The 14,698-nt window shown below is 37.6% G+C and overlaps 1 protein-coding gene across 2 annotated transcripts in view; it reads left to right on the plus strand.

Annotated features, from left to right (window-relative positions):
* Nucleotides 1–14,698, plus strand: part of LOC106134572 (centromere-associated protein E) — a 31,558-nt gene that overhangs the window by 15,373 nt on the left and 1,487 nt on the right. For both annotated transcript variants that reach the window (XM_013334657.2, XM_013334658.2), the window contains 13 exons: nt 85–226; nt 1,153–1,297; nt 1,817–1,928; nt 2,331–2,361; nt 2,716–2,858; nt 3,361–3,526; nt 3,692–3,794; nt 4,117–4,297; nt 4,734–4,899; nt 6,257–6,378; nt 6,749–6,914; nt 7,448–7,571; nt 14,574–14,653. In XM_013334657.2, the coding sequence (XP_013190111.2) occupies nt 85–226; nt 1,153–1,297; nt 1,817–1,928; nt 2,331–2,361; nt 2,716–2,858; nt 3,361–3,526; nt 3,692–3,794; nt 4,117–4,297; nt 4,734–4,899; nt 6,257–6,378; nt 6,749–6,914; nt 7,448–7,571; nt 14,574–14,653 (1,681 nt within the window). The remainder of the gene's footprint in view (nt 1–84; nt 227–1,152; nt 1,298–1,816; nt 1,929–2,330; nt 2,362–2,715; nt 2,859–3,360; nt 3,527–3,691; nt 3,795–4,116; nt 4,298–4,733; nt 4,900–6,256; nt 6,379–6,748; nt 6,915–7,447; nt 7,572–14,573; nt 14,654–14,698) is intronic.

A 14,698-nucleotide genomic window follows, 5' to 3' on the forward strand; every position in this document is an offset into this window, starting at 1 on the left:
ATAATGTCATGAATTTTCTATATAATAAATTGAAAATTTATAAACACATATATTATAATTACTATTTTTTTTTATATATTTTAGGCTTCAGAAACAAAAAGAAGAATGTGATAACAGTATCAAGGAGAAAGATTCAAAGTTAGAGGAATTGACTGCTAAATGTACACTTCTGCAGAAAGAAAATGATGAGGTGCAGCTATTGAAAAATGCGAACCAATTGTTAGAGGTATGTTTTTTGTTATAACATACATATAATAACATCTTTATCCACTACAGGCTAGATAGAGCCAACAGTCTCGCAAAAACTGAAAGGCCTAACTGAGCTGTATGGCTTATAGATGGAATTTAGATTCAAATAGTGACTGGTTGCTGCTAGCCTATCGTCAATTATCCGTCCAAACTTCCCGAGATTAGCGCCTACATACATCAAAAATATTCATGTTACCTGCTGTAAATTGCTTAAAATCGCTTCGTAAATAAGTAGAGTTCAGCCAGCATTTACAATGTAAGTACATACATACATACATAAAATCACGCCTCTTTCCCGGAGGGGTAGGCAGAGACTACCTCTTTCCACTTGCCACGATCTCTGCATACTTCTTTCGCTTCGTCCACATTCATAACTCTCTTCATACAAGCTCGGCGGTTTCGGGTACTTTTGACCTGACCCTTTACCAGGACGTCCTTAATTTGATCAAGATACGTTCGTCTAGGTCTTCCCACTCCGACCTTTCCCTCCACACTCTCCTTGTATATCTGCTTAGTCAACCTGCTTTCATTCATCCTCTCCTCCATACAATGTAAGCGTGAAAAAAAAATGTGTTTATTATTTACGACTTCATATTAGAAATCTTTAAATTATTAGTGGTTCTCTAATATATTAAGCACGTTATTATACATATAAACCTTCCATCTGAATCACTCTATCTATTAAAAACCGCACCAAAATCCGTTGCGTAGTTTTAAAGATATAATATAATAAACATACATACAGACGCGGGAAGCGAAAAGCGAGTTTGCTTTATACTATGTAGTGTTATACTAAGTTGGGGTGGTATTTGTTTATTCCTATATCGACGTCATAGTCTATTTATACTTTCCAAGAAGTACAAATGTAATAAAGTTATTGTTACAATAACTTCCTTGTTACAGTCAAGAGTTTCCGAACTCGAGAGTGAAATCGAAGCTTTAAAGCGCCACACGCCGAATGAAAGCGTACTGGAGGCGTCGCGACGGCGTAGGCAGAGCCTACACGACTCCCAACGGGCCTTCACTGAGAACAAACATGACTCTGGAGGTGAATTTCTCTTTACTTCTTCTTCATTTTGCCTCTAACCAGTGGTACTGGGTTCGATTACTGGCCTGGTCAAGATGAAAATGATTGACAAACTTATTATAATTGTCCTGAGTCTTGAATATTTGTCTATGTAAGTGAAATATAGTATCTATGTATAAAATATAGTATCGTTGAGCTAGTATCCTATAACATAAGCACATCACGTCGTTTTTACCGGAGCGATTGGCAGAGACTACTTCCAATTGCCACAATTTCCAGATACTTATTTTGCTATAACTACAAGTTATCAACATCTTCAGTCAAACACGGCGGCTTAGGTCTTGATAGAATATCTTGATGGTGGCATAATTAGTTTTGTAGCTTACATGAACAGAGTTAAGAATGTAAATGAAGCGAAAGATGTTTGCAAAGATCGTGGCAAGTGGAAAGATGTAGTATCTGCTTATTTCTCTGCTTACGTCTCTGTTTATGTGGCCTAGTTCTACGTGTCGTCACTACTAAAACAAGAAAGTATTTCAGATCACACGAAGATAGAAGCTGTATTCGAGTCTCGTGGTAAGCCTGATGACCTTTTCATGGAAGTTGATGATGACAGTTCGAATAGAAGTACACCGCTAAGGCTTAGTAGGGGGTAAGTTTGTAAACCACCGTTTAACGATAAATATCGTAAGATTTTTTGTTAATACTCTTGCTCTGCTTTCTCCTGGCTTTTTAGTTCCGGTTGTATTCTCACCAATCTAGATAGGGGCCCGGTGTATGGGTATGCCTTTGACCATGAATCAATGACCATGAAATGATTGGGTGAGTCAGGTTTTTCCACAAAGAGATTCCCGTTTACGTTTAGAAAAAAATGAGCTTATGTTACTCCCTGAAGGTCTATTTTATAATTTTTTAATTTCGTGAAAATCAGTCACGTAGTTTTTGAGTTTACTCGTTACGAACATGGAAAAAATATCTGTGAATAAAAACATTGCATTCTATATTTCATTTTTTTTTGGGGTCAAGTTGTAACAAAATGTTTTCTTTTTTTCAGACGTGAAAGCCTCCTATCCCGTGGTGATCCGGTATGTTTCTCTTTTTAACCTGACAGTATTTTTTAAACTTCCCAAATTATTTGTTCGTCCTTTGTTGCTAGTAGCTCTTTATGTTTTATATCTACGTTTCGTAAAGGAAAAATATTTCAAACGCACAAATAAAATAAGAACAAGATCAGTCGTGAATCCGATCATTATGTGTAAATATCTTGCATAGATACAACTGTTAATTATTCTTAGCGTGATTTCTGTTATTCTGATGTCAAAAACTGTATTACTGTAAAATTTGACACAATATCTTTGAAAAGTTTTTCGTGAAATGTAAAAAAAAAATACTTAAGTATTTTTAATATTAGTAAGATTATCTTATAATTTTAACATCAGACCGAAAAAGAGGATGAGTCGTCTCGGCCGAGCAGCGTGGCGAGCACTCGCCGCCGCCGGCAGAGCTCGCACGATCTGCACCGCTCTGTGCCCACGCACACGCCCTCGCCGAGGACTTCCGTCTTGCCTGAAGCGGAACAAAGGTGCAAAAAAATGCCTTGTTATTTTTTTTTTTAAAGGTATTTAATCTTCGTCAATAAGGTGCTGTACAGACGACAGACCATCCATGACTTTTTATTATGGGAAAATAAAACTTATGTACACGCATACTACACGCAAAAAGTGCGGTGCACAAAAAATCCGACATCATGTCTTTTCCTTCTTTTGCTTCTACGACAAAAGTTGGCTGTTATCGTAGTTAGTAAGATAAAGATGCATGATTTTATGTATCTACCTATTTCTGTGGTATTGGTTAAGAAAAAAACAATGGAAATTCAAATATGGCTCATACATATTTGAATCTCAATTCTATCATTAAGCCAGACAGCTGAGCGTATCAGTCTTTTCGAGACCAAGAGCAAGGAATATTCCTTGCGAGGTACACAGAGCCAACGGTCTCGAGTCGAACGGAGTCTATATAGACTTGATAATATGTATGTATGGAAACCGTATATATTGATATTGACCATATTATTATATTCCCAGCGATGCAGCCGCTCTCCGCGAACAGCTCGCAGCTTGTCGGGAAGAGCTTAAAGAGCTAAAGGAGCGCTACCGGGAGCTGGACGACGAGTGTGAGACATGCGCGGAGTACTTGCGAGAGAGGGACGCCCAGTGTGCCCGCCTGAGGAGGGAGAAGGCTGCTCTCGAGGTATACTTTACTCTCTTACACACAGATATAGCTATAATAAGATAATTAGGTACTCTCTGAACGGCTATATATATTTAAATCATAATGATCTCTAGCGAAATCTTATCGTTTATTTGTTTTTTTTTTTCTATTATTCTCTATTTCTTTTTATTTTTTTATTCCCAGAATGTGGTCACCGAATTGAAAGAAAAGATGAAGGGTATGAATTCAATAAAAAGTGAATTGGAATCTAAGACATTAATCGATGCTGCCGTTAACACCGATAAAGGTACTTGATTCATTATATATTTAAATAAAAATTATTAATTTAATATAAATACAGTTGAATTGAGAACCTCCTTTTCCTCCTTAGTTTAAAAATGAATAAATCAATAGAGATAAAATAACGTATAGTATATATAAAAAGAACTATCTTTTGCCTACTGCAGTTTGTTTATGGTTTAAGTAAGAAATATCGCTTGTTGAATCAACTCAAATTTAAAAACATGGAAAAAAAGGAATTCTATGTATATCTTTTGAAATTGGAGGTGCTTATTACAGTAATATATATTTTTCTGAATACTTTTGTAAACATATGATTACTATCGCAGACTGGGCAAACCTCCACTCTATAGTAGTGGACCGGATGTCGTACGACGCTGAAGTGGAGAAGAACAAGAGGTTAACCAAGCTCATTGAGGAGCTCAGGTTCAAGAAGCAAGACCTCAAGAACACGGTGGCCAAGATGCAGCAAAAATTGATGGAGAAGACGACCTCGGGGAAGGAAGACAGGTGAGTTTTAAGCAGGTTTCCCGCGCCGTTCTCATTCACTAGTAAGAAAGGTTTTCACTTGTGTCGAATTATTTGATTATGTCACATCTGTGAATGTTTCACATGGGTGAAATTTTATCAAGTACAAATCTTTTAACATTTCAGTGCTTTCAACCAGGTATGTTTAGTAGAATCCCAAATTGTATTGATGTTCAAATCCACGAAATCTTTGTTTGCGCGATTTAGACTCTTCGCTGCTATTGGCTGAGCGCGTCGCATTCTTTCGCTATGATTGTAGTTGTAATTTCAGCACATTTCACCCAATTAGCACAACCCACAGGTTAAATTTGCTTTTAATGTTTACCGTTTTAACATTTGAAAGAAATCACTTACTATCTGTATGTTTCTACTATTATTAGTTCTGTATCCATATTTACAAATATATATATTCAAACAGGGAATTGGAAGTTACTAAGTCTGCTCTAGAAGCGTGCAGACAAGAGTTGGAGGAACTGAGAGAGAGATATAGAGAATTGGATGAAGAGTGCGACACGTGCGCGCAGTACCTGCGAGAAAGAGATGAGCAATGTCGGAAACTGAAGGAGGAAAGAACGACGCTTCAGGTAAGATTTGCTATACTGCCATACTTGTTTGTTTGTTAACACTTTATGCATTATCTACTGAACATAATTAAGGGTCTGAAGAAGGGCATAGGGTACCTTCATAGCTGGGCACCGTTAATCAAATAGTTAACTTCGTTAATCGTTAATCCGCTACAAAAAAAGTTAGCTTCGTTAAACGTTAAAGCGTTACATTTCGGAAGAATTAACGCAAGTTAACGTTAATCGTTAATCCGTTAATATGTGTAAAATTGCATTTTTATATCGTTGCGTTAGTGAACTTATAAAACTTGTTGGTTTAGGTTCTGGAAGTTAACAGGTTAGGAATAAAACAAAATACTTGTATAATTCAAATGTGTAATTTAATTGTCGGGCATAAGGTGCATATTCCCCTTCATGAACATTAACATGTTGAAGTTCTCGTCTGAAAGCGACGCTCGTTTTGGTGTGACCCGTGGAAAACAGACGTTCAACTGCAGCGCTTGAGGGTATAGCAGTATTGTATTTAATAAATAGATTTATAAATATCTGTTCCCCGAGGAATGCAGCATCGTTGAACGAGTCTACTGATTTCATGTCCAGCCACATTTTAACGAGACTTTGCGCTTTACTCTTTAAAGAGTTGGAGCTCTTTGGTTTTTCTATAGACTGAGTCACAGAATTGAAAAGTCTTCCTCCTCGTCATCATCGTTGTTACTCGCATTGCTCCCTCCGCCAGTTAAACTATCTCTGTCCTTCGAATTTTCCGCTGCTTCTTGTCTTAAAGCATCTTCTACCTTTTTTTCCATACCCTTTCTTACTGCATCCACTCTACTGCTGTCATACGTTTCCAGCCATATCAACCGGAACTTTGGGTGAAATGCCGCGGCAAGTAGGCACTGTTCATCATTCAGGCAGGCATTAGATTAACGATTAACGGACTACTGCATATTAACGAAAGTTAACGTGTCCGTTAACATTTTTAAAAGTTAACTTAAAAGTTAATTCGTTAATCAAAATGTTAACTTCGTTAATTAACGATTAACGGATTAACGAGTTAATGCCCAGCTATGGGTACCTTTCATCCCGGTACAAACTATAGCTCCCGTGGGATATGAAGAAACCTGTATTCTTTTATAGGAAGCGTCAAATTCGCGCGGGCTAAACTAATAATAAAAGCTAGTACAAGTAAATAATATATTTAATATATAAGCCAGTATGAAGACAATATATTTAACCCTCTGACTAAAGGTTGATAGCCAACAATAATAGAATCCTAAGTGGATTACTCAGGTTTTCACACGAAGCGGCTCCCGTCATAATCACACATATAAAGTATTTGACACAAATTTTTCGTCTCAATCACATGTTTCATTTTCAGAATATGCTAACCGAATTGAGAGAAAAGTTGACTACTGCAAGTGCAAATAATACTGGATCTGAATCTAACACATTCGAAAATGCAGTCGTCAACAACGATAAGAACACTAGAAAGGACGACAGGTGAGTGTTACATAGCTACAAATCAATCATAACACTAGAAATCGCCATTTTTTATAAGTATTTATGTAGAAACGTAGTCTCACAATCTCTTCGAAAAAGTGTCCAAAATAAAATAATGTTTCCGTCCGTTGAAAAATGGATCTTAATGTATTACAATAAAGTACACAATACTCAAAAAAAAGGTCCGAGCATTCACGTTAAATTTAAGGATTTGGATGCTATATAATGTATATATCAGTAAGGTACATGTAAAAGTGAGAACATTTTTTTTATTTGCTTTGTTTTGTGTATCTGGTATATATAGATACCTGTAAATTTGCCTATTTCAACTTAGGCTTAATAAAATTTCAAATAAATAAATGTATTTCAGAAATGTCGAAACAATAAAAGCATCTCTACAAGCGTGCAGAAAAGAGTTGGAAGAACTCAGAGAGAAATACAAAGAGTTGGATGAAGAGTGCGAAACTTGCGCACAGTATCTGCGAGAAAGAGACGAACAATGCCGGAAATTGAAGGAGGATAAAGCAGCGCTTCAGGTTGGTTAGAATATAATCTATATAATGAGAGCTTTATAATTTGTCTAAGCGTGTCGAATCTGGCGGATCTTATTGTCGTCAGATTATTTCAATGAATGAGTTTAAGTCTGAATCAGTTAACTATTCGACCTAAGTCTTCTCACTGTATCTTTGTTCTTTAATGTAAAAAAAGTTTACGAATACTGCAATCATAATTATCATTTAGCTGGAAAGATACACAAGTCACAAAGAATTGCAATATTCACTGGTAATAAAACATTGCAACTTCTAATATTCAGTGGTTCTTCATTTCCATCGTAAAGAGGACACCAGCCTCCAAAGCTTGGCACGCCCGGCGCTGTTTTAATGGCGCGAAAAACAATCGCTGTTTCGCTTTTTATTATGACGTGAAACGGGACAGCGATAGTTTTTCGTCCGATAAAAACAGCGTCGCGCGCGCCACGTTCGGGGGCATTCTATACCATTTTAATGAAATAAACTGCATTTTTTTCTCTGTACAAGGACGTGTTATAACGTAAATTCGTTTATTTCAGGCCAAACTGGATCAACAGCAGGCGGAGTCGGGCTCGCTGTCGCAGAGCGCCCGGCGGAAGCGGCAGTCGCTGCACGACCACAACCGCGGCGCCGTGCACGAGGCCACCACAGACACTAGCGATGGTAACATCCGTACTAATATTATAAATGCGAAAGTCTGTCTGTCTGTCTGTCTGTCTGTCTGTCTGTTCCTCTTTCACGGCCGAACCACTGAACCGATTTTGATGAAATTTGGTATGTATATAGTTTAAGACCCGCGTTCAAACATAGGCTATTTTTTTTTTCAAAAATCGACCCCCTAAATAGTCAAATAGGGGGTTGAAAGTTTGTATGAAAATCATCGTTCCGCTTTCACGCCTGACCCGCTGATCCGATTTTGATGAAATTTGGTATGTATATAGTTTAAAACACGCGTTCAAACATAGGCAATATTTTTTTCAAAAATCGACCCGCAAAATAGTCAAATGGGGGGGTGAAAGTTTGTATGAAAATCATCTTTCCGCTTTCACGCCCGAACCGCTGAACCGATTTTAATGAAATTTGATATGTATATAATTTAAGACCCGCGTTCAAACATAGGCTACTTTTTTTTTCAAAAATCGACCCCCCAAAATAGTCAAATTAGGGGTTGAAAGTTTGAATGAAAATCATCGTTCCGCTTTCAAGCCTGACCCGCTGAACCGATTTTAATGAAATTTGGTATGTATATAGTTTAAAACCCGCGTTCAAACATAGGCTACGTTTTTTTTCAAAAATCGACCCCCTAAATACTCAAATGGGGGGGTGAAAGTTCGTATGAAAATACTATACTATCCGTACTTCCGTACTAATATTATAAATGCGAAAGTCTGTCTGTCTGTCTGTTCCTCTTTCACGGCCGAACCACTGAACCGATTTTGATGAAATTTGGTATGTATATAGTTTAAGACCCGCGTTCAAACATAGGCTATTTTTTTTTCAAAAATCGACCCCCTAAATAGTCAAATGGGGGGTTGAAAGTTTGTATGAAAATCATCGTTCCGCTTTCACGCCTGACCCGCTGATCCGATTTTGATGAAATTTGGTATGTATATAGTTTAAAACACGCGTTCAAACATAGGCAATATTTTTTTCAAAAATCGACCCGCAAAATAGTCAAATGGGGGGGTGAAAGTTTGTATGAAAATCATCTTTCCGCTTTCACGCCCGAACCGCTGAACCGATTTTAATGAAATTTGATATGTATATAATTTAAGACCCGCGTTCAAACATAGGCTACTTTTTTTTTCAAAAATCGACCCCCCAAAATAGTCAAATTAGGGGTTGAAAGTTTGAATGAAAATCATCGTTCCGCTTTCAAGCCTGACCCGCTGAACCGATTTTAATGAAATTTGGTATGTATATAGTTTAAAACCCGCGTTCAAACATAGGCTACGTTTTTTTTCAAAAATCGACCCCCTAAATACTCAAATGGGGGGGTGAAAGTTCGTATGAAACTACTATACTATCCGTACTTCCGTACTAATATTATAAATGCGAAAGTCTGTCTGTCTGTCTGTCTGTCTGTTCCTCTTTCACGGCCGAACCACTGAACCGATTTTGATGAAATTTGGTATGTATATAGTTTAAGACCCGCGTTCAAACATAGGCTATTTTTTTTTCAAAAATCGACCCCCTAAATAGTCAAATGGGGGGTTGAAAGTTTGTATGAAAATCATCGTTCCGCTTTCACGCCTGACCCGCTGATCCGATTTTGATGAAATTTGGTATGTATATAGTTTAAAAGACGCGTTCAAACATAGGCAATATTTTTTTCAAAAATCGACCCGCAAAATAGTCAAATGGGGGGGTGAAAGTTTGTATGAAAATCATCTTTCCGCTTTCACGCCCGAACCGCTGAACCGATTTTAATGAAATTTGATATGTATATAATTTAAGACCCGCGTTCAAACATAGGCTACTTTTTTTTTCAAAAATCGACCCCCCAAAATAGTCAAATTAGGGGTTGAAAGTTTGAATGAAAATCATCGTTCCGCTTTCAAGCCTGACCCGCTGAACCGATTTTAATGAAATTTGGTATGTATATAGTTTAAAACCCGCGTTCAAACATAGGCTACGTTTTTTTTCAAAAATCGACCCCCTAAATACTCAAATGGGGGGGTGAAAGTTCGTATGAAAATACTATACTATCCGTACTTCCGTACTAATATTATAAATGCGAAAGTCTGTCTGTCTGTCTGTCTGTCTGTTCCTCTTTCACGGCCGAACCACTGAACCGATTTTGATGAAATTTGGTATGTATATAGTTTAAGACCCGCGTTCAAACATAGGCTATTTTTTTTTCAAAAATCGACCCCCTAAATAGTCAAATGGGGGGTTGAAAGTTTGTATGAAAATCATCGTTCCGCTTTCACGCCTGACCCGCTGATCCGATTTTGATGAAATTTGGTATGTATATAGTTTAAAAGACGCGTTCAAACATAGGCAATATTTTTTTCAAAAATCGACCCGCAAAATAGTCAAATGGGGGGGTGAAAGTTTGTATGAAAATCATCTTTCCGCTTTCACGCCCGAACCGCTGAACCGATTTTAATGAAATTTGATATGTATATAATTTAAGACCCGCGTTCAAACATAGGCTACTTTTTTTTTCAAAAATCGACCCCCCAAAATAGTCAAATTAGGGGTTGAAAGTTTGAATGAAAATCATCGTTCCGCTTTCAAGCCTGACCCGCTGAACCGATTTTAATGAAATTTGGTATGTATATAGTTTAAAACCCGCGTTCAAACATAGGCTACGTTTTTTTTCAAAAATCGACCCCCTAAATACTCAAATGGGGGGGTGAAAGTTCGTATGAAAATACTATACTATCCGTACTTCCGTACTAATATTATAAATGCGAAAGTCTGTCTGTCTGTCTGTCTGTCTGTTCCTCTTTCACGGCCGAACCACTGAACCGATTTTGATGAAATTTGGTATGTATATAGTTTAAGACCCGCGTTCAAACATAGGCTATTTTTTTTTCAAAAATCGACCCCCTAAATGGTCAAATGGGGGGTTGAAAGTTTGTATGAAAATCATCGTTCCGCTTTCACGCCTGACCCGCTGATCCGATTTTGATGAAATTTGGTATGTATATAGTTTAAAAGACGCGTTCAAACATAGGCAATATTTTTTTCAAAAATCGACCCGCAAAATAGTCAAATGGGGGGGTGAAAGTTTGTATGAAAATCATCTTTCCGCTTTCACGCCCGAACCGCTGAACCGATTTTAATGAAATTTGATATGTATATAATTTAAGACCCGCGTTCAAACATAGGCTACTTTTTTTTTCAAAAATCGACCCCCCAAAATAGTCAAATTAGGGGTTGAAAGTTTGAATGAAAATCATCGTTCCGCTTTCAAGCCTGACCCGCTGAACCGATTTTAATGAAATTTGGTATGTATATAGTTTAAAACCCGCGTTCAAACATAGGCTACGTTTTTTTTCAAAAATCGACCCCCTAAATACTCAAATGGGGGGGTGAAAGTTCGTATGAAAATACTATACTATCCGTACTTCCGTACTAATATTATAAATGCGAAAGTCTGTCTGTCTGTCTGTTCCTCTTTCACGGCCGAACCACTGAACCGATTTTGATGAAATTTGGTATGTATATAGTTTAAGACCCGCGTTCAAACATAGGCTATTTTTTTTTCAAAAATCGACCCCCTAAATAGTCAAATGGGGGGTTGAAAGTTTGTATGAAAATCATCGTTCCGCTTTCACGCCTGACCCGCTGATCCGATTTTGATGAAATTTGGTATGTATATAGTTTAAAAGACGCGTTCAAACATAGGCAATATTTTTTTCAAAAATCGACCCGCAAAATAGTCAAATGGGGGGGTGAAAGTTTGTATGAAAATCATCTTTCCGCTTTCACGCCCGAACCGCTGAACCGATTTTAATGAAATTTGATATGTATATAATTTAAGACCCGCGTTCAAACATAGGCTACTTTTTTTTTCAAAAATCGACCCCCCAAAATAGTCAAATTAGGGGTTGAAAGTTTGAATGAAAATCATCGTTCCGCTTTCAAGCCTGACCCGCTGAACCGATTTTAATGAAATTTGGTATGTATATAGTTTAAAACCCGCGTTCAAACATAGGCTACGTTTTTTTTCAAAAATCGACCCCCTAAATACTCAAATGGGGGGGTGAAAGTTCGTATGAAAATACTATACTATCCGTACTTCCGTACTAATATTATAAATGCGAAAGTCTGTCTGTCTGTCTGTCTGTCTGTTCCTCTTTCACGGCCGAACCACTGAACCGATTTTGATGAAATTTGGTATGTATATAGTTTAAGACCCGCGTTCAAACATAGGCTATTTTTTTTTCAAAAATCGACCCCCTAAATGGTCAAATGGGGGGTTGAAAGTTTGTATGAAAATCATCGTTCCGCTTTCACGCCTGACCCGCTGATCCGATTTTGATGAAATTTGGTATGTATATAGTTTAAAACACGCGTTCAAACATAGGCAATATTTTTTTCAAAAATCGACCCGCAAAATAGTCAAATGGGGGGGTGAAAGTTTGTATGAAAATCATCTTTCCGCTTTCACGCCCGAACCGCTGAACCGATTTTAATGAAATTTGATATGTATATAATTTAAGACCCGCGTTCAAACATAGGCTACTTTTTTTTTCAAAAATCGACCCCCCAAAATAGTCAAATTAGGGGTTGAAAGTTTGAATGAAAATCATCGTTCCGCTTTCAAGCCTGACCCGCTGAATCGATTTTAATGAAATTTGGTATGTATATATGTAGTTTAAAACCCGCGTTCAAACATAGGCTACGTTTGTTTTCAAAAATCGACCCCCTATATACTCAAATGGGGGGGTGAAAGTTCGTATGAAAATACTATACTATCCGTACTTCCGTACTAATATTATAAATGCGAAAGTCTGTCTGTCTGTCTGTCTGTCTGTTCCTCTTTCACGGCCGAACCACTGAACCGATTTTGATGAAATTTGGTATGTATATAGTTTGAGACCCGCGTTCAAACATAGGCTATTTTTTTTTCAAAAATCGACCCCCTAAATAGTAAAATGGGGGGTTGAAAGTTTGTATGAAAATCATCGTTCCGCTTTCACGCCTGACCCGCTGATCCGATTTTGATGAAATTTGGTATGTATATAGTTTAAAAGACGCGTTCAAACATAGGCAATATTTTTTTCAAAAATCGACCCGCAAAATAGTCAAATGGGGCGGTGAAAGTTTGTATGAAAATCATCGTTCCGCTTTCACGCCTGACCCGCTGAACCGATTTTGATGAAATTTGGTATGTATATAGTTTAAGATCCGCGTTCAAACATAGGCTACGTTTTTTTTTTCAAAATTCGACCCCCAAAATAGTCAAATGGGGGGGTGAAAGTTTGTATGAAAATCATCGTTCCGCTTTCACGCCTGAACCGCTGAACCGATTTTGATGAAATTTGAAATGCATATAGATTGAGATACGAGTTCAAACATAGGCTACTTTTTTTTTCAAAAAACAACCCCCAAAACAGTGAAAGGGGGGGGGGGGGGGGTGAATCATCGTTCCGATTTTACGGCCTAACCGCTAGGCCGATTTTGATGAAATTTGGTATGTATACAGTTTTAGTATTTTTATTTTAACGTCAACAGAAATTTATAATCTGTGAAAATGTCACCTGTCTAGCTAATACGGATCATGAGACACGCCTGGTGACAGGAGGATGGGTGAGCGGACAGACGAACTAACAGACAGACGGACACCGAAGTCGAGTAATAGGGTCCCATTTTTACCCTTAAGGTACGACGGAACCCTAATAAGTGTTAATTTTTGATATGCAAAAGATTAGAAAATTTATTCCTTCAATGAATAATTTGTTTGATAATGTAGCAATAGATGGCGTCACCATGTAATGTAAAAGTCGCTATCGTTTGTCGTTCGACAATCAATAAGACTTCTATGATTTTGAAAGCATTTTTACCCTCAGTTAATAAGTTGTTGGTCGTTTCGTATTCATGCTTGAAGACGTTTCGTTGTGTTTTGTTCATTTGTATTTAAAATATATTGGTTAGTAAAAAATACGTGTCAGTTGCGGAAAGCGGGATGGCACTAAATAGGATGGGATGGGACAGGATAGGAGGACTGGATGGAGCCGGACGGGACACAACAGGTTGTGACGGGACGGAACAGAACGAGAAGAGACGGGAGAAGCCATATGAATTTAAATCAAATATAAACTTAAAACAGTCCCGCACGATACGGGATTAAAACATGGGTGAAATTTTATGTCGTATCCTTATAATCTAAAATACATTTGCGCGGGCGAAGCCGCGGGCAAAAGCTAGTACCCCCATAATCTGTACTAATATTATAAAGCTGAAGAGTTTGTTTGAACGCGATAATTTCAGGAACTGCTGGTTCGAATTGAAAAATTATTTTTGTGTTGAATAGACCATTTATCGAGGAAGGCTTTAGGCTATATAACATCACGCTGCAACTTTTAGGAGCGAAGAAATAAAGTAAAATACCTGGAAAATTATTCATCGTTGAGCGCTTCAATGATGCCCAAAATAAGTATTTCACGCGGACGAAGTCGCGGGCACAGCACTAGCTGTCGCCCCGTGATGAGACTAACAAAAGTGGTTGTATTGTAATAGTTTTATATTATTAATAATATAAAACTATTACAATACAACCACTTTTGTTAGTCTCATCACGGGGCGACCCTAAAATAGGGGGTAGCCACGCCATGGTAGAGTAACGCACACACTAGTAAGATATTGTAGGGAGTTTAAGAAAGGGTGCGCTGTTAGAGAGGAAACGCGAGAGCAGCGCACTCCGAACAAGATTCGACGACGGTAACCGGAAGATTGGGAGATCCATGGGTGGTTCTTTCATTTTTGTTAAATAATATTTAAATAAAATAATATTATTATTAAATAATATTTTTATTAAAAGTACATAAAACCAAAAATGAAATGTTGCCTGCTCCTACATAGTAGCGGAAAATTCACTCAGCGGGTTCCATTAGGCTCAATAATTAGACTTCTGCGCAGGTACATCGGTTATAACTAACAAAACTAGTAATACTGTATACCATTGTAAAATTATGCTTTTCATTTCAGATTTACTGAGTTATCAAGTAGAGCGCGACGACAGCCGGCATTCGGAACAAACGCAACGGGAATTGAAACGTCTTAAATTGGTTAGTTATTTGCAAATTTTAATATTATAATCAAACGCATGCCTA

This window comes from Amyelois transitella, chromosome 6, assembly GCF_032362555.1.
Source record: "Amyelois transitella isolate CPQ chromosome 6, ilAmyTran1.1, whole genome shotgun sequence".
Lineage (NCBI taxonomy): Eukaryota > Metazoa > Arthropoda > Insecta > Lepidoptera > Pyralidae > Amyelois > Amyelois transitella.